This window comes from Hylobates moloch, unplaced genomic scaffold (genome assembly GCF_009828535.3).
Source record: "Hylobates moloch isolate HMO894 unplaced genomic scaffold, HMol_V3 SCAFFOLD_19, whole genome shotgun sequence".
Classification (NCBI taxonomy): Eukaryota; Metazoa; Chordata; class Mammalia; order Primates; family Hylobatidae; genus Hylobates; species Hylobates moloch.
Window position 1 is genome coordinate 36,445,642 of NW_026652294.1, and position 19,046 is coordinate 36,464,687.

General features: G+C 42.7%; 1 protein-coding gene across 2 annotated transcripts in view; it reads right to left on the bottom strand.

Annotated features, from left to right (window-relative positions):
• Positions 1-19,046, bottom strand: part of NUP88 (nucleoporin 88) — a 42,093-nt gene that overhangs the window by 11,915 nt on the left and 11,132 nt on the right. For both annotated transcript variants that reach the window (XM_058431714.1, XM_032138386.2), the window contains exons 5-10: positions 18,560-18,736; positions 14,563-14,749; positions 13,611-13,758; positions 8,753-8,851; positions 3,718-3,808; positions 344-445 (exon numbers count right to left, since the gene is read on the bottom strand). In XM_058431714.1, the coding sequence (XP_058287697.1) occupies positions 344-445; positions 3,718-3,808; positions 8,753-8,851; positions 13,611-13,758; positions 14,563-14,749; positions 18,560-18,736 (804 nt within the window). The remainder of the gene's footprint in view (positions 1-343; positions 446-3,717; positions 3,809-8,752; positions 8,852-13,610; positions 13,759-14,562; positions 14,750-18,559; positions 18,737-19,046) is intronic.

The following is a 19,046-nucleotide window of genomic DNA, read 5'->3' on the forward strand; positions in this document are numbered from 1 at the left end:
GATCTCCTGACCTCGTGATCCGCCTGCCTCGGCCTCCCAAAGTGCTGGGATAACAAGCGTGAGCCACCGCGCCCGGCCTTCAATTTTAGTATTTTTTCCCCACACTCTGAAGAAAAGCTCCTGACTCTCAGCTAGGCGCAGGGGATGCCAGAAACCATACCTACAATGGAACCCTACAGAGATGATGGCAGGAACAGAAATATCCATCCTTCCAACCCTCAAGTCAGAAGCCAAAGCATAAACCACACACGTATAGCTTCAAGTTGGTTACTGAGTGCATTTTCCCAACTTAGATATTGCAGAATTAACGAGAGCTGTGTGGAGAATATAAAATGGGACGTACAATAACGGCCTTATGAGGCATTCATAGGTACTGGTGATGCAGATCATCGTGGGTCCCAGAATGTCAGGTACAATCCAAAATCCTCGAATTGGAGCTGGCTGCCTAGAAAAACACATAGTTAAATTACAAAGCAGCAAATGCAATGCAACCAAGAGTAAAGACATGACAGGTCCACGGCCTTCTCAGGCCTGGGCTGACAGTTGCCTGGGACATCCTATCAGTACCATAACCTCAAAAGTGTGGCTTGGAAACCTTTAATACAGCTCCACACTAAAGTCTAGAGCCCATGTGACTAAGTCACTCAGAAATCCCTAACTGTAGAGTGGTGCTGACTGTAATCTCAAAAGTTATACGTTACACTGAAGATCTGTCTCTCCAACTTGCACATAAGCCCCAGCTATCTTTGTGTGCCTAGCCCAGTGTCTAACAAATTAAGTGCTTAGAAACTGTTGAATGAACAGAACTGCCAAGTCTCTCTCAATGAGGCCCAATGTCAATGTCACAGGAAATCACCTGGCATGCACAGCGTGCATCTCTCTCAGTCTTCCTTCCCACTTGAGTGCACACTGGAAACTGAGACCTCAGATGGGAACTGTCATTCTGCCAACATGCTCTCCTAACGGCTCCCATGCCCATCCCACCTGCATGCCTACAACACACATCTGCCCCGAATGCGGATGCCGCCTCCTCTCACACCTTCTGAAAATTGTACCATCAACTGTGTTGTTTCAAAATCTCGCTATTATCTACTTCCCCTCAGCTTGCAAACTCATGTCTCTTCCATTTAAAATATTCCCATTTCAATATAATGTCCAGTTCTCCTTAACCTATTCTTTCTCTCCATCCCTTTAGAACCAGCAGTCTTTAAACAGCAGTTGAAAACACTAGTTCCCCTTCCATAGCTCCCATTTACTTTTTTGGAGGAGACATGGAGACGGTATCTGGAAGGTTGTAAACTTTTTATTATCAGTGTGAAATCTACACACTACTGGGCTATACACTATGTAACCAGTATCCAGGTCAAGAATCAGGACACTGCAGGGGGCCTCAGGGTTCCCATGTGACCCTCCCTGGTCATAGCCTTTCACTCCCCAGAGAAGTAGCCACTACTCTGACATTCATAATATCATGTCCTTGCTTTGCTTTACAGTTTTCCTATCTATGTATTCATTCCTAGACAACACTTTAATTTTACCTGTTTCTGAAATTGACATAAATGGGATTTTGGGGTTTTTTGAAATAGGGTCTCACTCTGTTGCCCAGGCTGGAGTGCAGTGGAGCGATGATGACTCACTGCAGCCTTGACCTCGTGGGCTCAGACAATCCTTCCATCTCAGCCTCCTGTGGGCTCAGACAATCCTTCCGTCTCAGCCTCCCGTGGGCTCAGACAATCCTTCCTTCTCAGCCTCCCGAGTGGCTGGGACCACAGGTACATGCTACCACACTGGCTAATTTTTTTTTGTTTGTTTGGGACGGAGTCACACTCTGTTGCCCCAGGCTGGAGTGCAGTGGCGTGATCTTGGCTCACTGCAACCTCCACCTCCCAGGGTCAAACGATTCTCCTGCCTCAGCCTCCTGAGTAGCTGGAATTACAGGTGCCCGCCACTACATCCAGCTGATTTTTTTTTTTGTATTTTCAGTAGAGACGGGGTTTCACCATGTTGGCTAGTCTGGTCTTGAACTCCTGACCTAGTGATATGCCTGCCTCGGCCTCCCAAAGTGCTGGGATTATAGGCATGAGCCATGGCGCCTGGCCTCAACTAGCTAATTTTTAAATTTTTTTTTGTAAAGGGTCTCGCTATGTTGCCCAGGCTGGTCTCAAACTCCTGGCCTCAAGTGATCCTCCTGCCTCACCCTAACAAAGTGCTGGGATTATAGGTATAAGCCACCATGCCCAGCCTACATGGGATTTTATTATGTATTTTCCTTGTTCACTTTTTTTTTTTTTTTTTTTGAGATGGAGTCTTACTCTGTTGCCCAGACTGGAATGCAGTGGTGTGATCTCAGCACATTGCAACCTCTGCTGCCTGGGTTCAAGCAATTCTCCTGCCTCAGCCTCCCGAGTAGCTGGGATTGCAGGTGCCTGCCACCGTGCCTGGCTAATTTTTGTAGTTGCTGGTAGAGATGGGGTTTCACCATCTTGGCCAGGCTGGTCTTGAACTCCTGACCTTGTGATCCACCCGCCTCGGTCTCCCAAAATGCCACAGTGCCTGGTCTCACTGTTCATTTTTCACCCTGGTACAGTTTGCTATCCTTCTCATGCCCCACCAAGCATTTTCCCTGTGGTCCTCTGTATTGCCAAACCTAGACTATGTCTATTTCTTAGTGTATGCTATTTGTCTCATGTCTGTGTATACTCCATGTCTAACAGAGTGCTTAGGAGATATCCAGTAATTGACGAACAGAATAAAGCGAGGTATCTAGAATACCTTCCAGGTTTCTATTGGGGATAACTGGGCTGATATGGCACCCTTCAGAAAAATGGGACATAGGAGAGAGAGCAGATTTGGGAAGACAGAAGATGAGTTAAGGGGACATCTGGAGTTTTATGTTCCTATAGGATATCCAAGTGGAGGAGCCCAATAGGCAGCTGGATATGTGAATCTGGAGTTCAGAGTGGTCTGGGCTAGGGCAATATGGATGTGGGAACTGTCAGCACTGAAGCCATGATTATGGCAGAAGTTACTCAGGAAAGGACCGAGAAAGAGTAGAGAAGACCCAAGGAGAGAGTTGTGAGCATCACTTATAAGCAGTGAGTAGAGGCAGAGGAACCAGCCCAAGAAGGAAACTTGAGAAAAGGGCTGCTGGAGGGACTGAAGGAGAACCTGGAGGGTCAGACATCAAGGATGCCAAGGAGAGTGTGTTTCAAAGAGGAGACATGGGCAACCACATCAAATAAACACAGCAATGCAGTGAAGGACAGACACAGTCTCTGCTCTCAAGAAACACATACATTTCAGTAGTGGTGACAGACATTAAAAAAATGCAAATATAAGTAGTATAATATGTGCTACAAGGGAGAAGAGAATAGGAGAGCCCTAAGTTAGACTGGGGAGTCAAGGGTGTTCTCTGTGAAGAAGTGGCATTAAGATAAGAAGGGTAGGAGTTAGCCAAGAGAAGACAGCAAGGTGGGGCTGGGGCTGGGGCTGGGGCTGGGGAAGGACCTTCCAGTCAGGAAACAGTATGTGGAGTGGCCCTGGAGCACGAGAAAGCTTCTGATGAGCAGGACACTCTGAGGGGAGAAGTATCATGTCTGCAACTTTCAAATGACTCAGCAGTGAATACTGTGGATGTGCGTGTAATGGATACAAACGTATCTGAACTGCTGAAACGAATAATTGTTTTCTGATATACAAGGGAGGGAGAGTCCTTACCTGCAGGGCAATGGCTTCGTACAAAGGATGTGTTCAACAAAGCATTTCTGTTCTGTAGAGAGTTCCTGTAAACTATCCTTATCTTCTTCATCTACCATGGAAGACATTATATAAATGAAATGATGCTTAGACAAGTCTCCAAATTAAAATGCTAATGATATTGGGTTAAATGCAATGAGGTTCTTGTCTGAAAACGCTGCTTCTCAAGTACTATGCTTTTCTGACATAGGCATATGCTTTCCCAGGGGGGGTCTAGATTTCCGCCCCAAGAAGAAAAGTAGGATTTTCCTTGGTAATGTCTCTAAATGCAAAAATGTTTCACTAAGAACAGTGAAATCATTCTCTCCTAGGGTGTTGCTTACCTACACTGATTTTATTTTCATACAGGTTGAGTATCCTTTATCCAAAATGCTTGGGATCAGAAGTGTTTTGGATTTCGTATTTTTTTTTTTTTTTTTGGATTTTGGAATATGTGCATTATACTCAGTAGTTGAACATCTCTTATCTGAAAATCTAAAATCCTAAATGCTCCAATGAGCATTTCTGTTGAGTGTCATGACAGCACTCAAAAACTCTGGTAGCTCACTCAGGTTCAAGGATGGAAAAAAGAAAAGTTTTGGATTTCAAATTTTCAGAGTAGGGATATTCAATTTGTAACAGCTTTTTTTTTTTTTTGGATGGAGTCTCCCTCTGTTGCCCAGGCTGGAGTGCAGTGGCCCAATCTCTGCTCAGTGCAACCTCCAGCTTCTGGGTTTAAGTGATTCTCCTGCCTCAGCCTCCTCAGTAGCTGGGACTACAGGTGGACGCCACCACGCCCAGGTTTCAGTAGTAGACAGGGTTTCACGATGTTGGCCAGACTGGTCTTGAACTCCTGAACTCAGGTGATCTACCTGCCTCCGCCTCCCAAAGTGCTGGGATTACAGGTGTGAGCCACCGCGCCTGGCCTGTAACAGCTTTTTGAAACGTAATTCACAGTGCCATACAAGTCATCCATTTAAAGTATACCCATTAAACTACAATTCAGTAAGTTTTTAGTGTAAGAATTGTATACCTGGCTGGGTGCGGTGGCTCATGCCTGTAATCCCCAGCACTTTGGGAGGCCAAGGCAGGTGGATCACCCAAGGTCAGGAGTTCAAGACCAGCCTGGCCAACATAGTGAGACGCTGTCTCTACTAAAAACACAAAAATTAGCTGGACGTGGTGGTGGACACCTGTAATCCCAGCTACTTGGGAGGCTGAGGCAGGAGAATTGCTTGAACCTAGGAGGCGGAGGTTGCGGTGAGCTGAGATCTTGCCATTGCACCCCAACCTGGGCAACAAGAGCGAAACTCCATTTCAAAAAAAAAAAAAAAAATTGTATACCTATCATTAACAATTTGGAATATTTTCATTTCCCCAAAAGAAACCCACATAACCATTAGCAATCACTCCTCAGTTTCTACCAAACTTCCCAGACCTAGGCAACTAATCTACTTTCTGTCTCTGTAGATTTGTCTATTCTGGACATCTCATATAAACAGCCATACAGTTGTTTGTGACTGGCTTCTTTCACTTAGCATCTGTTCACAGTTCATTCATATTGGAGCATGTATCAGTACTTCATTCCGTTTTATTGTTGAATAATATTCTGTTGTATAGACACACCACATTTTATCTATCCATTCATCAGCTTATGGACACTTGGGTATGTGGCTTTTGGGCTATGCTGAATAATGCTGCTATGAACACTCATGTACCAGTATTTGTGTGGATACAGGTCTTCATTTCTCTTGGAAATATACTCAGGACTGGACTATCAGGTACGTGGAAACTCTATGAATAATCATTTGAGGAACTGCCAGATTGTTTTCCAAAGACTGTACCATTTTACATTTCTATAAGCACTGTATAAAAGTCCCCATTTTTTTCCACATCCTCAACACTTGTTAATGTCCATCTTTTTCATTTTAGCTATACTAGTGGATATGACGTGATACCTCACTGTGGTTTTGTGGTATCTTATTTCCATAATGACTGATGATGATGTACATCTTTTTATATATATGCTATTTGCCCAACTGTATCAAATGCTAAGGGTTCTTTATATTGTTCTCCATACAAGTCCATTATCACACAAATATTTTCTCTCATTTTGTGGGCTGTTTTCCCTTTTGTAATAGTATTCTTGAAGGAAAAAAGATTTAAATTTTGATGGCCAGGCACGGTGGATCACACCTGTAATCCTAGCACTTTGGGAGGCTGAGGCGGGTGGATCATTTGAGCCCACGAGTTTGAGAAAGCTTTCAGAAAGGAAAAGTGCTCTGCCAACTTAAGCCCAGGGAGAACCATGTAGGACTTCTAACCTACAAAACTGTCAGATAACAAATTTGCAATGTTTTAAGCCACTAAGTTTGTGATGATTTGCAACAGTAGCAGTAGAAAGCCAGTACAGAAAGGATTCAGTCTTTTTACCATTAAGCATTGTGTTGGTTGCAAGTTTTTCATAGATGAAAAATTTCCTCATTAGTTTGAGGAAGTTCCTTTCTATTAATAGTTTGTTGAGTATTTTTAACATGAAAGGCTGCTAGATTTTCTTTTTTTTTTTTTTTTAACTCCTCTCACTGTGTGAATAATTGGTATTTTTTTTTTTTTTTAATTTTACTGACACGTACTTCTCGTACCATACAGTTTACCCATTGAACGTGTACGATTCATGGTCTCAGTATATTCACAGAGTGCGTAACTATCACCATCATCAATTGCAGGATATTTTCTTTTTTTTTTTTTTTTTTTTTTTTGAGACGGAGTCTTTCTCTGTCCCCCAGGCTGGAGTGCAGTGGCGCGATCTCGGCTCACCGCAACCTCCACCTCCTGGGTTCACGCCATTCTCCTGCCTCAGCCTCCCGAGTAGCTGGGAATACAGGTGCCCACCAACACGCCCGGCTAATTTTTTGTGTTTTTAGTAGAGATGGGGTTTCACCGTGTTAGCCAGGATGGTCTCGATCTCCTGACCTCGTGATCCGCCCGCCTCAGCCTCCCAAAGTGCTGGGATTACAGGCTTGAGCCACCGCGCCCGGCTAATTGCAGGATATTTTCATGACCCTGAAAAGAACCAGCAATCTATTTTGTTTCCATAGATTAGCCCACTCTGGACACCACATATCAATTGGATCACACAATATTTGGTGGTCTTTTGTGACTGGCTTCTTCTACTTAGCATAACTTTTTTTTTTTTTATTATTATACTTTAAGTTTTAGGGTACATGTGCACAATGTGCAGGTTTGTTATGTATGTATCCATGTGCCAGGCTGGTGTGCTGCACCCATTAACTCGTCATTTAGCATTAGGTATATCTCTTAATGCTCTCCCTCCCCGCTCAATTCTTTTTTTTAAATTTATTTTTTATTTTCATTTTTGAGACGGAGCCTTGCTCTGTCACCCAGACTGGAGTGCAGTGGTGTGATCTCGGCTCAATACAGCAGTCTCCACCTCCCAGGTTCAAGCGATTCTCCTGTCTCAGCCTCCCGGAGTAGCTGGGATTACAGGCATCCGCCACTATGCCTGGCTAATTTTTCTATTTTTTTTTTTTTTTTAGTAGAGACAGGGTTTCACCATTTTGACCAGGTTGGTCTTGAACTCCTAACCTCAAGTGATCTTGCCTGCCTCGGCCTCCAAAGTGCTGGGATTATAGGTGTAAGCCACTGCACCTGACCGGTATTAATTCTTTAAATGTGAATCCATGTGGTCCTTAGCTTTTCTTTTTGGATAGTTTTGATTACTAATCAATCTCTTTGTGTCAGTTTTTGTTTGTTTTGAGACGGAGTCTTGCTCTGTCTCCTAGGCTGGAGTGCCGTGGCACGATATCGGCTCACTGCAACCTCCGCCTCCTGGGTTCAAGCGATTCTCCTGCCTCAGCCTCTGGAGTAGCAGGGATTATAGGCGCACACCACCACGCCTGGCTAATTTTTGTATTTTTAGTACAGATGGGGTTTCACCATGTTGGCTAGACTGTTCTCAAACTCCCCTGACCTCGGGTGATCCGCACGCCTTGGCCTCCCAAAGTCCTGGGATTACAGGCGTGAGCCACCGTGCCTGGCCTAATTGTTTTTTTTGGAGACGGAGTCTCGCTCTGTCGCCTGGGCTAGAGTGCAGTGGCATGATCTCGGCTCACTGCAACCTCCATCCCGGGTTCCAGCGACTCTCCTACCTCAGCCTTCTGAGTAGCTGGGACTACAGGTGTGTGCCACCACGCCCAGCTAATTTTTGTATTTTAAGTAGAGATGGGGTTTCACCATGTTGGTTGGCCAGGATGGTCTCAATCTCTTGACCTCATGATCTGCCCGCCTTGGCCTCCCAAAGTGCTGGGATTACAGGCATGAGCCACCACGCCCAGCATTTTTTTTTTTTTTTTTGAGACAGAGTCTTGTTCTGCTGCCCAGGCTGGAGTGCAGTGGCGTGATCTCAGCTCACTGCAAGCTCCGCCTCCCAGGTTCACACCATTCTCCTGCCTCAGTCTCCCGAGTAGCTGGGACTACAGGTGCCCGCCACCATGTCCGGCTAATTTATTTTTGTATTTTTAGTAGAGACGGGGTTTCACGGTGTTAGCCAGGATGGTCTTGATCTCCCGACCTCCTGCTCTGCCCGCCTCGGCCTCCCAAAGTGCTGGGATTACAGGCGTGAGCCACCACACCTGGCTTTTTTTTTTTTTTTTTTAAAGCAAATTCTCCCAGACCCTGATTGAGTCAGTTTTGGTAGTTTTTTTTTTTCTTGGAATTTGCCCATTCCATCTAGATTATGTAAATGACATACATTTGGTTCATAATATTCCCTATAATCTTTTATTTCTGTAAGGTCAATAGTAATATCCCTGCTTTTATTCTTGTATTATAGTTAGTCTAGCTAAAGGCTTGTCAAATGTGGTTGATCTTTTCAAAGAACGTTTCGGTTTTGCTGATTTTCTCTATCATTTTTCTATTCCAAACTACTTTTCTGAAATCTATTAAATCTATTTTTCCTCTGAAATCTATTAAAAGTGCAGAGAGTTAGTAAACTCACCTGATCCAAGAAATTTGTGAAGTTTATGAATCCAAGTTAGCCCAACACTATGTACACCAGCTTCATGAGTACAGTGATATCTTGAAGGACACTTGGGATCTGCAAATGGAATGATTAATGATACAAAGGTAGCCACTGGATAACTAAAAAAATTTACCTCAAATTTGTTGGCTACCCCACAGTAGCCTACAAACGCATTTGTTGATGGAAGGTTTTATAAAAGACTTTCATATTGTTAGAGGTTTTGCAATTTTAAAATTTGAATTCAAATTTCAAATATATTTTAAGTACAGATATACCTCAGAGATACTGTGGGTTTGGTTCCAGACCACTGCAATAAAGCGAATACAGAAATAAAGTGAGTCACACAAATCTTTTGGTCTCCTAGTACGTAAGAAAGTTATGTTTACACTATGCAGAAAGTTATGTTTATACTAGTAGGTATTCAATAGCATCACGTCAAAAAATATGTACATACCTCAACCATTTTTTATTGCTAAAAAATGCTGACACAGAGACACAGTGAGCACATGCTGTTTGAAAAATGGTGCTGATAGACTTGCTTGATGCAGGGTTGCCAAATCTTTCATTTGTAAAAAAAAAACAAAAAAACAAAAAAACAAAAAAACCACTATCTGTGAACCACAATAAAATGAGGAGGTATGCCTATGTTTTAAAAAGTATAAAAAATGGCTGGGTGTGGTGGCTCAGGTCTGTAATCCCAGCACTTTGGGAGGCCAAGATGGGTGGATCACAAGGTCAGGAGTTTGAGACCAGCCTGATCAACATGGTGAAAACCTGTCTCTACTAAAAATACAAAAATTAGCCGGGCGTGGTGGCATGCACCTGTGATCCCAGCTACTTGGGAAGCTGAGGCAGGAGAATCGCTTGAACCCGGGAGGCGGAGGTTGCAGTGAGCTGAGATTGTGCCACTGCACTCCAGCGTGGGCGACAGAGTGAAACTCCATCTCAAAAAAAAGAAAAGATCAAAAACACAATCTAAATGTTATTTTCTAAATATGTGCACAATGAGGTTCACCAAAACATAAATACTTGCCGGCAAGTAGCTCATTTATGCTTTTCTCTGTGCATTTATTTAGTTCTTCAAAAGAAAATGGTGGTTAAAATAGCTCTATAGAAAACCTACGCTTATGCTTGCATACATCAACTTAAATAAAATTGTTGAAGCAAATGCATTCCTACAGCATAGGTATCACAAAAGACTTTAACACAACGGCTCACGGAACAGTTCTATCAGTGTAGTAAGGTGTGAAATGAGAACTGAAGTTTCGTATGTCTTCAAAATGTTGACTTACACATAGTTTTAAAGGTTATTTTCAGTTTTGGATGCTCTTTTTGTTTGACAATCATTTATAACTAAGAAGTATGAGTAGTTGTTATACAATTTTAATTAACTGCTTTTGAAACAAAAATTTCTGTACCTCCTTTGAGCCCTAGTATCAGTAAGACAATCCTGAGACTAAAAGATAAGCTATTGAATACCTATTATTATGTTTAAATATTTATCTCGGTAACTCAATATTTTTATTAATAATGTTATTGGCCAGGTGTGGTGGCTCATGCCTGTAATCCCAGCCCTTTGGGAGGCCGAGGTGGGTGGATTGCCTCAGGTCAGGAGTTTAAGACCAGCCTGACCAACATGGAGAAACCCTGTGTCTACTAAAAATACAAAATTAGCCAGGCGTAGTGGCACACGCCTGCAATCCCAGCTACTCGGGAGGCTGAGGCAGGAGAATCGCTTGAACCCGGGAGGTGGAGGTTGCGGTGAGCCGAGATTGCACCACTGCACTCCAGCCTGGGCAACAAGAGCAAAACTCCATCTCAAAAAACAAACAAAATAATAATGTTATTAAACTAAAACTAAAATACAGAAATAAGGTATATATTAAAGCTGATAAAATGGCAACAATAACCCATAAACCCCCTAAATTAAATTTTCCTTTAATCTAACAGTCTCACTTTGTGGTTAGTGACTTTACCATAAATTAATGTTCTAAACCTGATATATTATTTTTCTGTCTTATATTGAGGTTCCATAAAACATCTTAGAAAACAGCATTCTGCTATAAAAAGTTTAAAAAACGCTCATCTATGGGAATCATCTATCTGTTTGCATAATCAAAATATTGAAACTTTTCATTTGCCTACATTTTAAGACTTAAGGCTAAAATCATCTCATTAAATCTCACATTGTTAAAATGGCTTTTCAAAACCTGTAGTGCTAAAATCAACAGAAAAGTCTTAATACTGGGGTGTAAAACAAATTGATTACTAAAAAGAGCCAACATTTACTTAACAGGAAATTTGTTAGACACCACCCTATGTTATACTGTAGCCATTTCACTTTGTCACTAAGGAATCTGGTGTGCCTCAGTGATTATAATATGCCTTGTTCAGCACAATTAGGAACGAGTCAAAAATTTCTTAGTTTCACATATGAAAATGTTACTCTCACTAGAAGAACCAAGAAAAGGCTGGGCATGATGGCTTATGCCTAAAATCCCAGCACTGTAGGAGGCCAAGGTGGACAGATAAGGAGTTTGAGACCAGCCTGACCAACAATGGTGAAACCCCATCTGTACTAAAAATACAAAAATTAGCCAGGCCTGGTGGCGCATGACTGTAATCCCAGCTATTTGGGAGGCTGAGGCAGGGGAATCACTTGAACCCAGGGGGCGGAGGTTGAAGTGAGCCGAGATCTTGCCATTGCACTCCAGCTTGGGCAACAGGAGCAAAACTCCATCTCAAAAAACCAAAAAACAAAAAACAAACCCAAGAACAAAACGTCCACGTCTACACTTGAGATTTCCCAAAGATATGTGTATCTATATGAGGAAACCAATTAGTTTATGTCACTTTACTTCATTTGGTCTGTTTCCTCATCTATAAAATTCTTAGACAATATAGATCTCAAAATACCTTAATTAGACAAACCCAATGTACACTCTTTGCTGATGTGTTATGTAAGGAATTCGCCCCCTTAAATGTTTTGGCTATACTTTAGCATAGAGTTGAGGCCGTTATTACCAAAACTAGGCAAACTGGCTAACAAGAACTGTAAGGAGAGTAGGTCAAACTGCTACAAGATTGAAATCCTCCTGTTGCAGTGAATGACACGGTTTCATTCTTTTTTAAAGCCAAATAGGGCTAGGCATGGTGGTTCACACCTGTGGACCAGCACTTTGAGAGGCTGAGGCGGAAGGATCACTTGAGCTCAGGAGTTTGAGCTTGGACGACATGGCAAAATCCCGTATCTACCAAAAATAAAAAAATTAGGCGTGGTGGTGCACACCTGTAGTCCCAGCTACTCCAGAGGCTGAGGTGAGAGGATTGCTTGAGCATGTGAGAAGCAGTTAGCCAAGATCATGCCACTGCACTCCAGCCTAGATTACACAGTGAGATCATATCACACACACACGCACAAAAGCCAAATGGTATTCCACTGTGTATATAATACCACATTTTAAAAATCCATTTGGGGCCGGGCACACGGTGGCTCACATCTGTTATCCCAGCACTTTCGGAAGGCTGAGGCAGATGGACTGCTTGAGGCCAGGAGTTTGAGACCAGCCTGGCCAACATGGTGAAATCCCACCTCTACTAAAAATACAAAAATTGCCAGGTGCAGTGGCTCACGCCTGGAATCCCAGGACTTTGTGAGGTCGAGGTGGGCGCATCACAAGGTCAGGAGTTCGATACCAGCCTGGCCAATATGGTGAGACCCCCGTCTCTATTAAAAATACAAAAATTAGCAGGGCGTGGTGGCATATGCCTGTAGTCCCAGCTACTAGGGCGGCTAAGGCAGAAGAATTGCTTGGAACTCAGGAGGCAGAGGTTGCAGTGAGCTGAGATCATGCCACTGCACTTCAGCCTGGGCAACAGAGCGAGACTCTGTCTCAAAATAAATGAATAAATAAAATAAAAATATAAAAATTAGCCAGGCGTGGTGGTGGGTACCTGTAATCCAGCTACTTGGGAGGCTGAGGCAAAATAATCGCTTGAACCTGGGAGGTGGAGGTTGCAGTGAGTCGAGATTGCGCCACTAGACTCCAACCTGGGTGACAGAGCCAGACACCATCTCAACAACAACAACAACAACAACAACAACAAAATCCATTTGGTCTGTTGATGGACACAGGTTGATTCAGCATCTTAGCTGTTGTGAATAACACTGCAATCGGCATGGGAGTGCAGGTATCTCTTCAACCTATTATTTCCTTTCCTTTTGACATACCCAGTAGTGGAACTACTGAATAACATGGTAGTTCTACTTTTGATAGGACCAGGAAAAATTCACTATTAGGAATCTGGTGATCTGGACCAAAGACCACTATTTCAAAACTTGGGAAATTTGCTCAGTCTGCCTTAGACAAAAAGTGTACTATAGTGACTAAAAGGCTAAAAACACCCAGTCAACTTTTTTTTTTTTTTTTTTTGAGAAGGACTCTCGCTCTTTCACCCAGGCTGGAGTACAGTGGCGCGATCTCGGCTCACTGCAGGCTCCGTCCCCCGGGGTTCACGCCATTCTCCTGCCTCAGCCTCCCGCGTAGCTGGGACTACAGGCGCCCGCCACCTCGCCCGGCTAATTTTTTTGTATTTTTTAGTAGAGACGGGGTTTCACCGTGTTAGCCAGGATGGTCTCGATCTCCTGACCTCGTGATCCGCCCGCCTCGGCCTCCCAGAGTGCTGGGATTACAGGCGTGAGCCACCGCGCCCGGCCCCAGTCAACTTTTTAAAGGCTGGAACCACAGAACAAATACATTACATAGGAACAGTCTATGATAGTCTTAGTATAAAAATCATGGGAAAAAAGCACTACATTTATTGAAGAGCTTACCTCTATGAAGTTTGATTGGACAAGAAAAGTCAGAATCAAAAGGGTCATCCTCTCCAGATGCCAGTTTCAAAGCAAGCTCCAACTCAACACATTCAAACACATACAGAGAAGGAATGAGGTCAATCCTGGAATCCCAGGACTTTTCTGACTGTAAAAAAAAAGTGTTGTAATTTTGATCTTGCATGTTAATTTGAAAATGTACACAATTAAAAACAGGCAAAAAGCTGGGTCAGGGCCGGGTGCGGCTGTTCATGCCTGTAATCCCAGCACTTTGGGAGGCCGAATCGGGTGGATCATCTGAGGTCAGGAGTTCGAGACCAGCCTGGCCAACATACTGAAACCCTGTCTCTACTAAAAATACAAAAAATCAGCCGGGCGTGGTGGTGGGCGCCTGTAATCCCAGCTACTGGGGAGGCTGAGGCAAGAGAATCGCTTGAACTCAGGAGGCAGAGGTTGCAGTGAGCCAAGATCATGCCACTGCACTCCAGCCTGGGCACCAAGAGCGAAACTCCATCTCAAAAAAATAATAATAATAAAAAAAATTAAAAAAAAAAAGCTGGGTCAAACAGCGCTTTCAAATTCTTAATTCCACCTCTATCCTAACAGTGCACTGTTATTCTGAAGACAAAACGTCTCTCTTCCTTTAGGAAGATGTTTGTGAAAAAAGCCAATTCAGTGATTCCAAGGCTCTTTGTATCTGTCCCTGAAGATTGCAGTATAGACCAGAAAGTAACATGCAGACTGGTGGACCAAGTAAGTTGGGCAACCTTCTAACTTCTTTCCACTTAGATTGCTAAGTGTGCTTCAGCTACTTTTTTAACTGTTTAATTTCCAAAATATCAGAAGTTCCATAAATAAGTTAAAATCCCTTCTCATATATTAAGCATTCATATTGGGTCAGGAACTATGCCAGGTGTTGAAGATACAAACACCCACAGCAGCCTGCAATTACCGTGTGGTCATCTTCTTCTTCCCCTTCTAGCACGACACAGTGATACAGCATTCCTGATTCAGTGGCGATCACTAAGATATTGGGGACACAGGGTAAGCAGAGTATAGCACACGCATCATAACCATAGTTATCTTCAGCCGCAGGATGCATGGGCAATGGACCCAACAGCTTTCCAGTATTTCCAGGGCTAAAGAAGGAGTAAAAACATATTTAGGAAATGTTGACAATAAGCACGCTCATCCCATAAAACCATTCCAGCTATCATACCCTCATTATAAATGTAGTATATTCCCAATACTCCATCTTCTCACCTTCCCACTCAGATTCTACCACCAGAGATAATTTTCCCCTAGTGGACAATGGCAATGTCTGAAGACATTTTGGCTTGTCGCAACTGGTTGTCACAATGTGGGGGGAGGTATTAGCATCTAGTGGTTAGAGGATAGATAGAGGCCGCTAAACATTCCCCCACAGCATAGCACCTCTAAAACAAGCAATAATTCAGACCAAAATGTCAATAGTACAAAGGTTGAAAACCCTTGCCCTAAATTTACTATGGTTTATGCTTTCACCACTCCACTGAAGCTACTGTGGCAAACGTCACCTGTGAGATTTGCTAAATCCAAAATGCACTTAACCTTCTGCTGCAGTTATCACTGGTTAACAATTACTGCTACTCAATATCCTTAACAGCTGTAACAATTCTTTCTTGTAGTTCTCTCTTCCTACTTTTTTTTTTTTTTTTTTTTTTAGACGGAGTCTCACTCTGTTGCCCAGGCTGGAGTGCAGTGGCGCGATCTCGGCTCACTGCACGCTCCGCCTCCCAGGTTCACGCCATTCTCCTGCCTCAGCCTGTCCGAGTGGCTGGGACTACAGGCGCCCACCACCACGCCTGGCTAATTTTTTGTATTTTTAGTAGAGACAGGGTTTCACCGTGGTCTCGATCTCCTGACCTCGTGATCCGCCCGCCTCGGCCTCCCAAAGTGCTGGGATTACAAGCATGAGCCACCGCGCCTGGCCCCTACCTCTTTAAATACAATTTTCTAATGTCCTTTTCTAATTTCTGTCTCTTAAATATTGGTGTTCTCCAGGATTCTGTTGTATGCTTTGACTTTTTTTCAAAATACACACTTAAATGAGAGCCTATTGAACTATGCCTCGTTTTAACTACCATCTATATTCCAAGACTACCAAATCCTTTCTTCTAAAATGTAGCTTCTCTTCAAGGCTTTGGATCCCCATATTAAATCTGATTTGACAAATACTTATTATTGAGTGCTAGATGATACTCCCAGTGAATGATGGTTTAGTTGATGAGGCAGACATTTAACCAGAATTACTATACCATGCGATAAGTGCAACAACAGAAGGATTTACGGTGTACAAAGGAATGACAAAAAGATACAAAGATAATGAAGAAAGCTAACACAAATAAATAAGAAAAACAGAGAAAGAATGATTTCTGGGAAGGGGGTTATTGAGCATTCCAAGCTAGAGATCAGTTTATGCAAAGTCCTGGAAACACGAAAGACAAGGAACTATTTCTATTGATTTTGTGATTAAAATTTTTCGGAAGTACAAAATCTTTTGGAAGAACAAGAAAACTTATTTAGTACGATGGGAGGCAAAGTACAACGTCGAAGGCAACGGCAAAATAGCTAGACAGACATCCAGGACTGGCTTATGAAGTACACAATCTCGTGTGCTATGTTAAATATTCGAAATCTATCTGCCGGGTAACAGTATATCACTAGAGGTTTAAATCAAGTGATGGAGCTTTACAAATCAGTCCTTAGGGAGGAAGACATGGAAGGGTCCAAAATGGGATTTGGGGAAACTACTCAAGAAAATAACCCAGGCAGATGGTGAAGTAGGCAGATGGTGAAGTAGGCAGATGATGCAGTTCTGAAGCAGGGACAGAGGAATGCAGAGAAGGGTGTATAACCAGGGGTGTCCAATCTTTTGGCTTCCCTGGGCCACAATGGAAGAATTGTTTTGGGCCACACAGAAAATACACTAACAATAGGTGATGAGCTTTAAAAAAAAAGAAAAGAAAAGAAAATCGCAAACAAACCTCATAATGTTCTAAGAAACTTTACCATTTTGTGTTGGGCTGCATTCAAGGCTGTCCTGGGCTGCACGCAGCCCGTGGGTTGGACAAGCTTGGTGTATACTTCCGAAAAATTTTAATCACAAAATCAATAGAAATTTGGGACTGATGAAATGCAAGGATGAAGAAAACTTTTGGGTTTTGGGCTAAGGTTACTAGGCAGATCATGGTTTGGACAAATGAGGGCTTAGCAGTAAGAGGAGAAAGGGTAAGGGAAGGTACTAATGTTACCACAAAATCCTCCTGAGATCATGTGTGAAAGGCAGAGAACATTTCTGCCAAGGAGAATGCACTCAATAGTGAATCCTCACCATTCTGTAACCTACCGAGCTCTTTCATCTTTCTCATCTTTATGGTTTTGCATACTCTAGTCTCTCTCCTGTACCCACTTCCGATTCTGTCTAGTGAATCCTTCAAGTTCAAGCTTTTGTAATAGCATTTCCTTAAAGTCTTCCAAGATCAGCAGGCCTACTCATTTACTCCATCACACTCCTGAAGAACCTGGTGATGCCCCGAGCACATGACACTGTACTATAGTTACTGGTTTAGTTGTATGCCCTTCTGGTAGGTAAGGAACCACAGGCAGGAACCTTGCCTTCAATCTTGTATTTCCATCTTCTGCCAGAGTGGGCCCTGAATAAGTAAGTATCTGTTAAGTCGATTTACAAGCGAATAAACTCTAATGCTCAGCCCTTGGCCTTATGCCTCTGCAGTTTTCCCTCAAACTCTTATCCTGTATAGACTCTCTCACCATGACAGATGATTCTCATACCTCTATTTTAATTCTTGTCTCTCATCATCCTGTATTTCCAACTGTCCATGGAATATTTCCATTTTATTGGTCCAATACTATCTTACACTGATTTATTTAGAAATAAACCTTCTCCCCCAATTAGCTGCCTTTACTGACCTGTTTCTGTTCATGGCACACTCCCTTATCCAAACAGTAACTAAGTCTTATTTATCCTTCCTTTGTTGTTATCTACTGTGTTTCATTTTTCCCTCTGTTCTATTACCACCCAAGTTCAAACTCTCAGAAATTATAAGCTCAATTTTGCAAAAGCTTCTTTAAAAGTCTCTGTCCCAGTCCCTTCCCTAACCAATTGTTTTGTCCTTCTGCTCAGAAACCATCACTGGCTTCCTACTACCTTATTCCTACAGAAAAAAACCCACACTCACTCTTTAACGAGGTATTTTTAATGTCAGCAAATTTTCTCGGGAGAGATACTCTAGCTTTATAACTTAATGCTCCCTACATGAATCCTCAGCTCTAGTCCAGAATGTCTAATAAATTAAGCTTGAATGACACTTGCACTTGCTTATTTTCAGACTCTATGCTGCCCTTGACAGAAATGGTCTCACCCTTCCTTGATACTTCATTTAATCCTGAATGAGACCTTTAAGTCACACGACATCACTCCTGCTCTACGAAAATTTCCTTAACCTCCCAGTCAGAATGATCTCTCCTTCCTCTAGATTCTTACTGTCTGTGCACCAATACTGTGGTATGGATAGTATTTTTTCATGTGTATGTATCTTTCTCCCCACAACTGGGACATAAGATACCAGATTACCACGCCTATGTGGTGTCTTGTTCATATAAGATAAACAATAAGCACTTGTTCGGATAACTAGAATTTGTGAACACAAATCCAGGCCTATTATAAGTGATTATCCGAGAATTCTATAGAACTTACCCAAATAATATGAAGAAATGAAAGGCCAAATGACCTGTACTAACTCTTTCTCAAAAATACGCAAACCAAGCACCTGAAGGCTGCAACATTTCCACAGACTCAAAAACATGGCTCCCAAGTCCAGCCTCAACGATCTCTACTGGAGCCCAAACTGAGTTTTCATTTCAGGTGGGTGACCACCTCGACTTACCTGTGTAACAGACTGATGTATGTGAGGAAAGTCTCTCCATTCTCATATAAGATGTACAGTGGGTATGCCACTACTTCATCTTTGCCTTTTTGTCCAAATAGAGTCTTTGGGACTGCTGCCAACGGCCCAAAGTCAAATGCAACTGCTGTCTCTCCTAGAGATGCGGTATATGCCCTTCTGGAAAGAGATGTGAAAACCAACTTGTTAAAAACAAAAACAACAAAAAGTAAAAAGAAAAATAAAACAAAACAAAAACACAAAATGTCTAATAACAGGAGGTGGGTATGTATGGAATTTGTAGGCAATGGATTGAAAAGACAAAAAATGATTATGAAGAATGTTAACATTTAAAAATTCTCAGCTGGGTGCGGTGGCTCACGCCTGTAATTCCAGCAATTCGGGAGGCCGAGGCAGGTGGATCACCTGAGGTCAGGAGTTCCAGACCAGCCTGGCCAACATGGTGAAACCCCGTCTCCACTAAAAATAC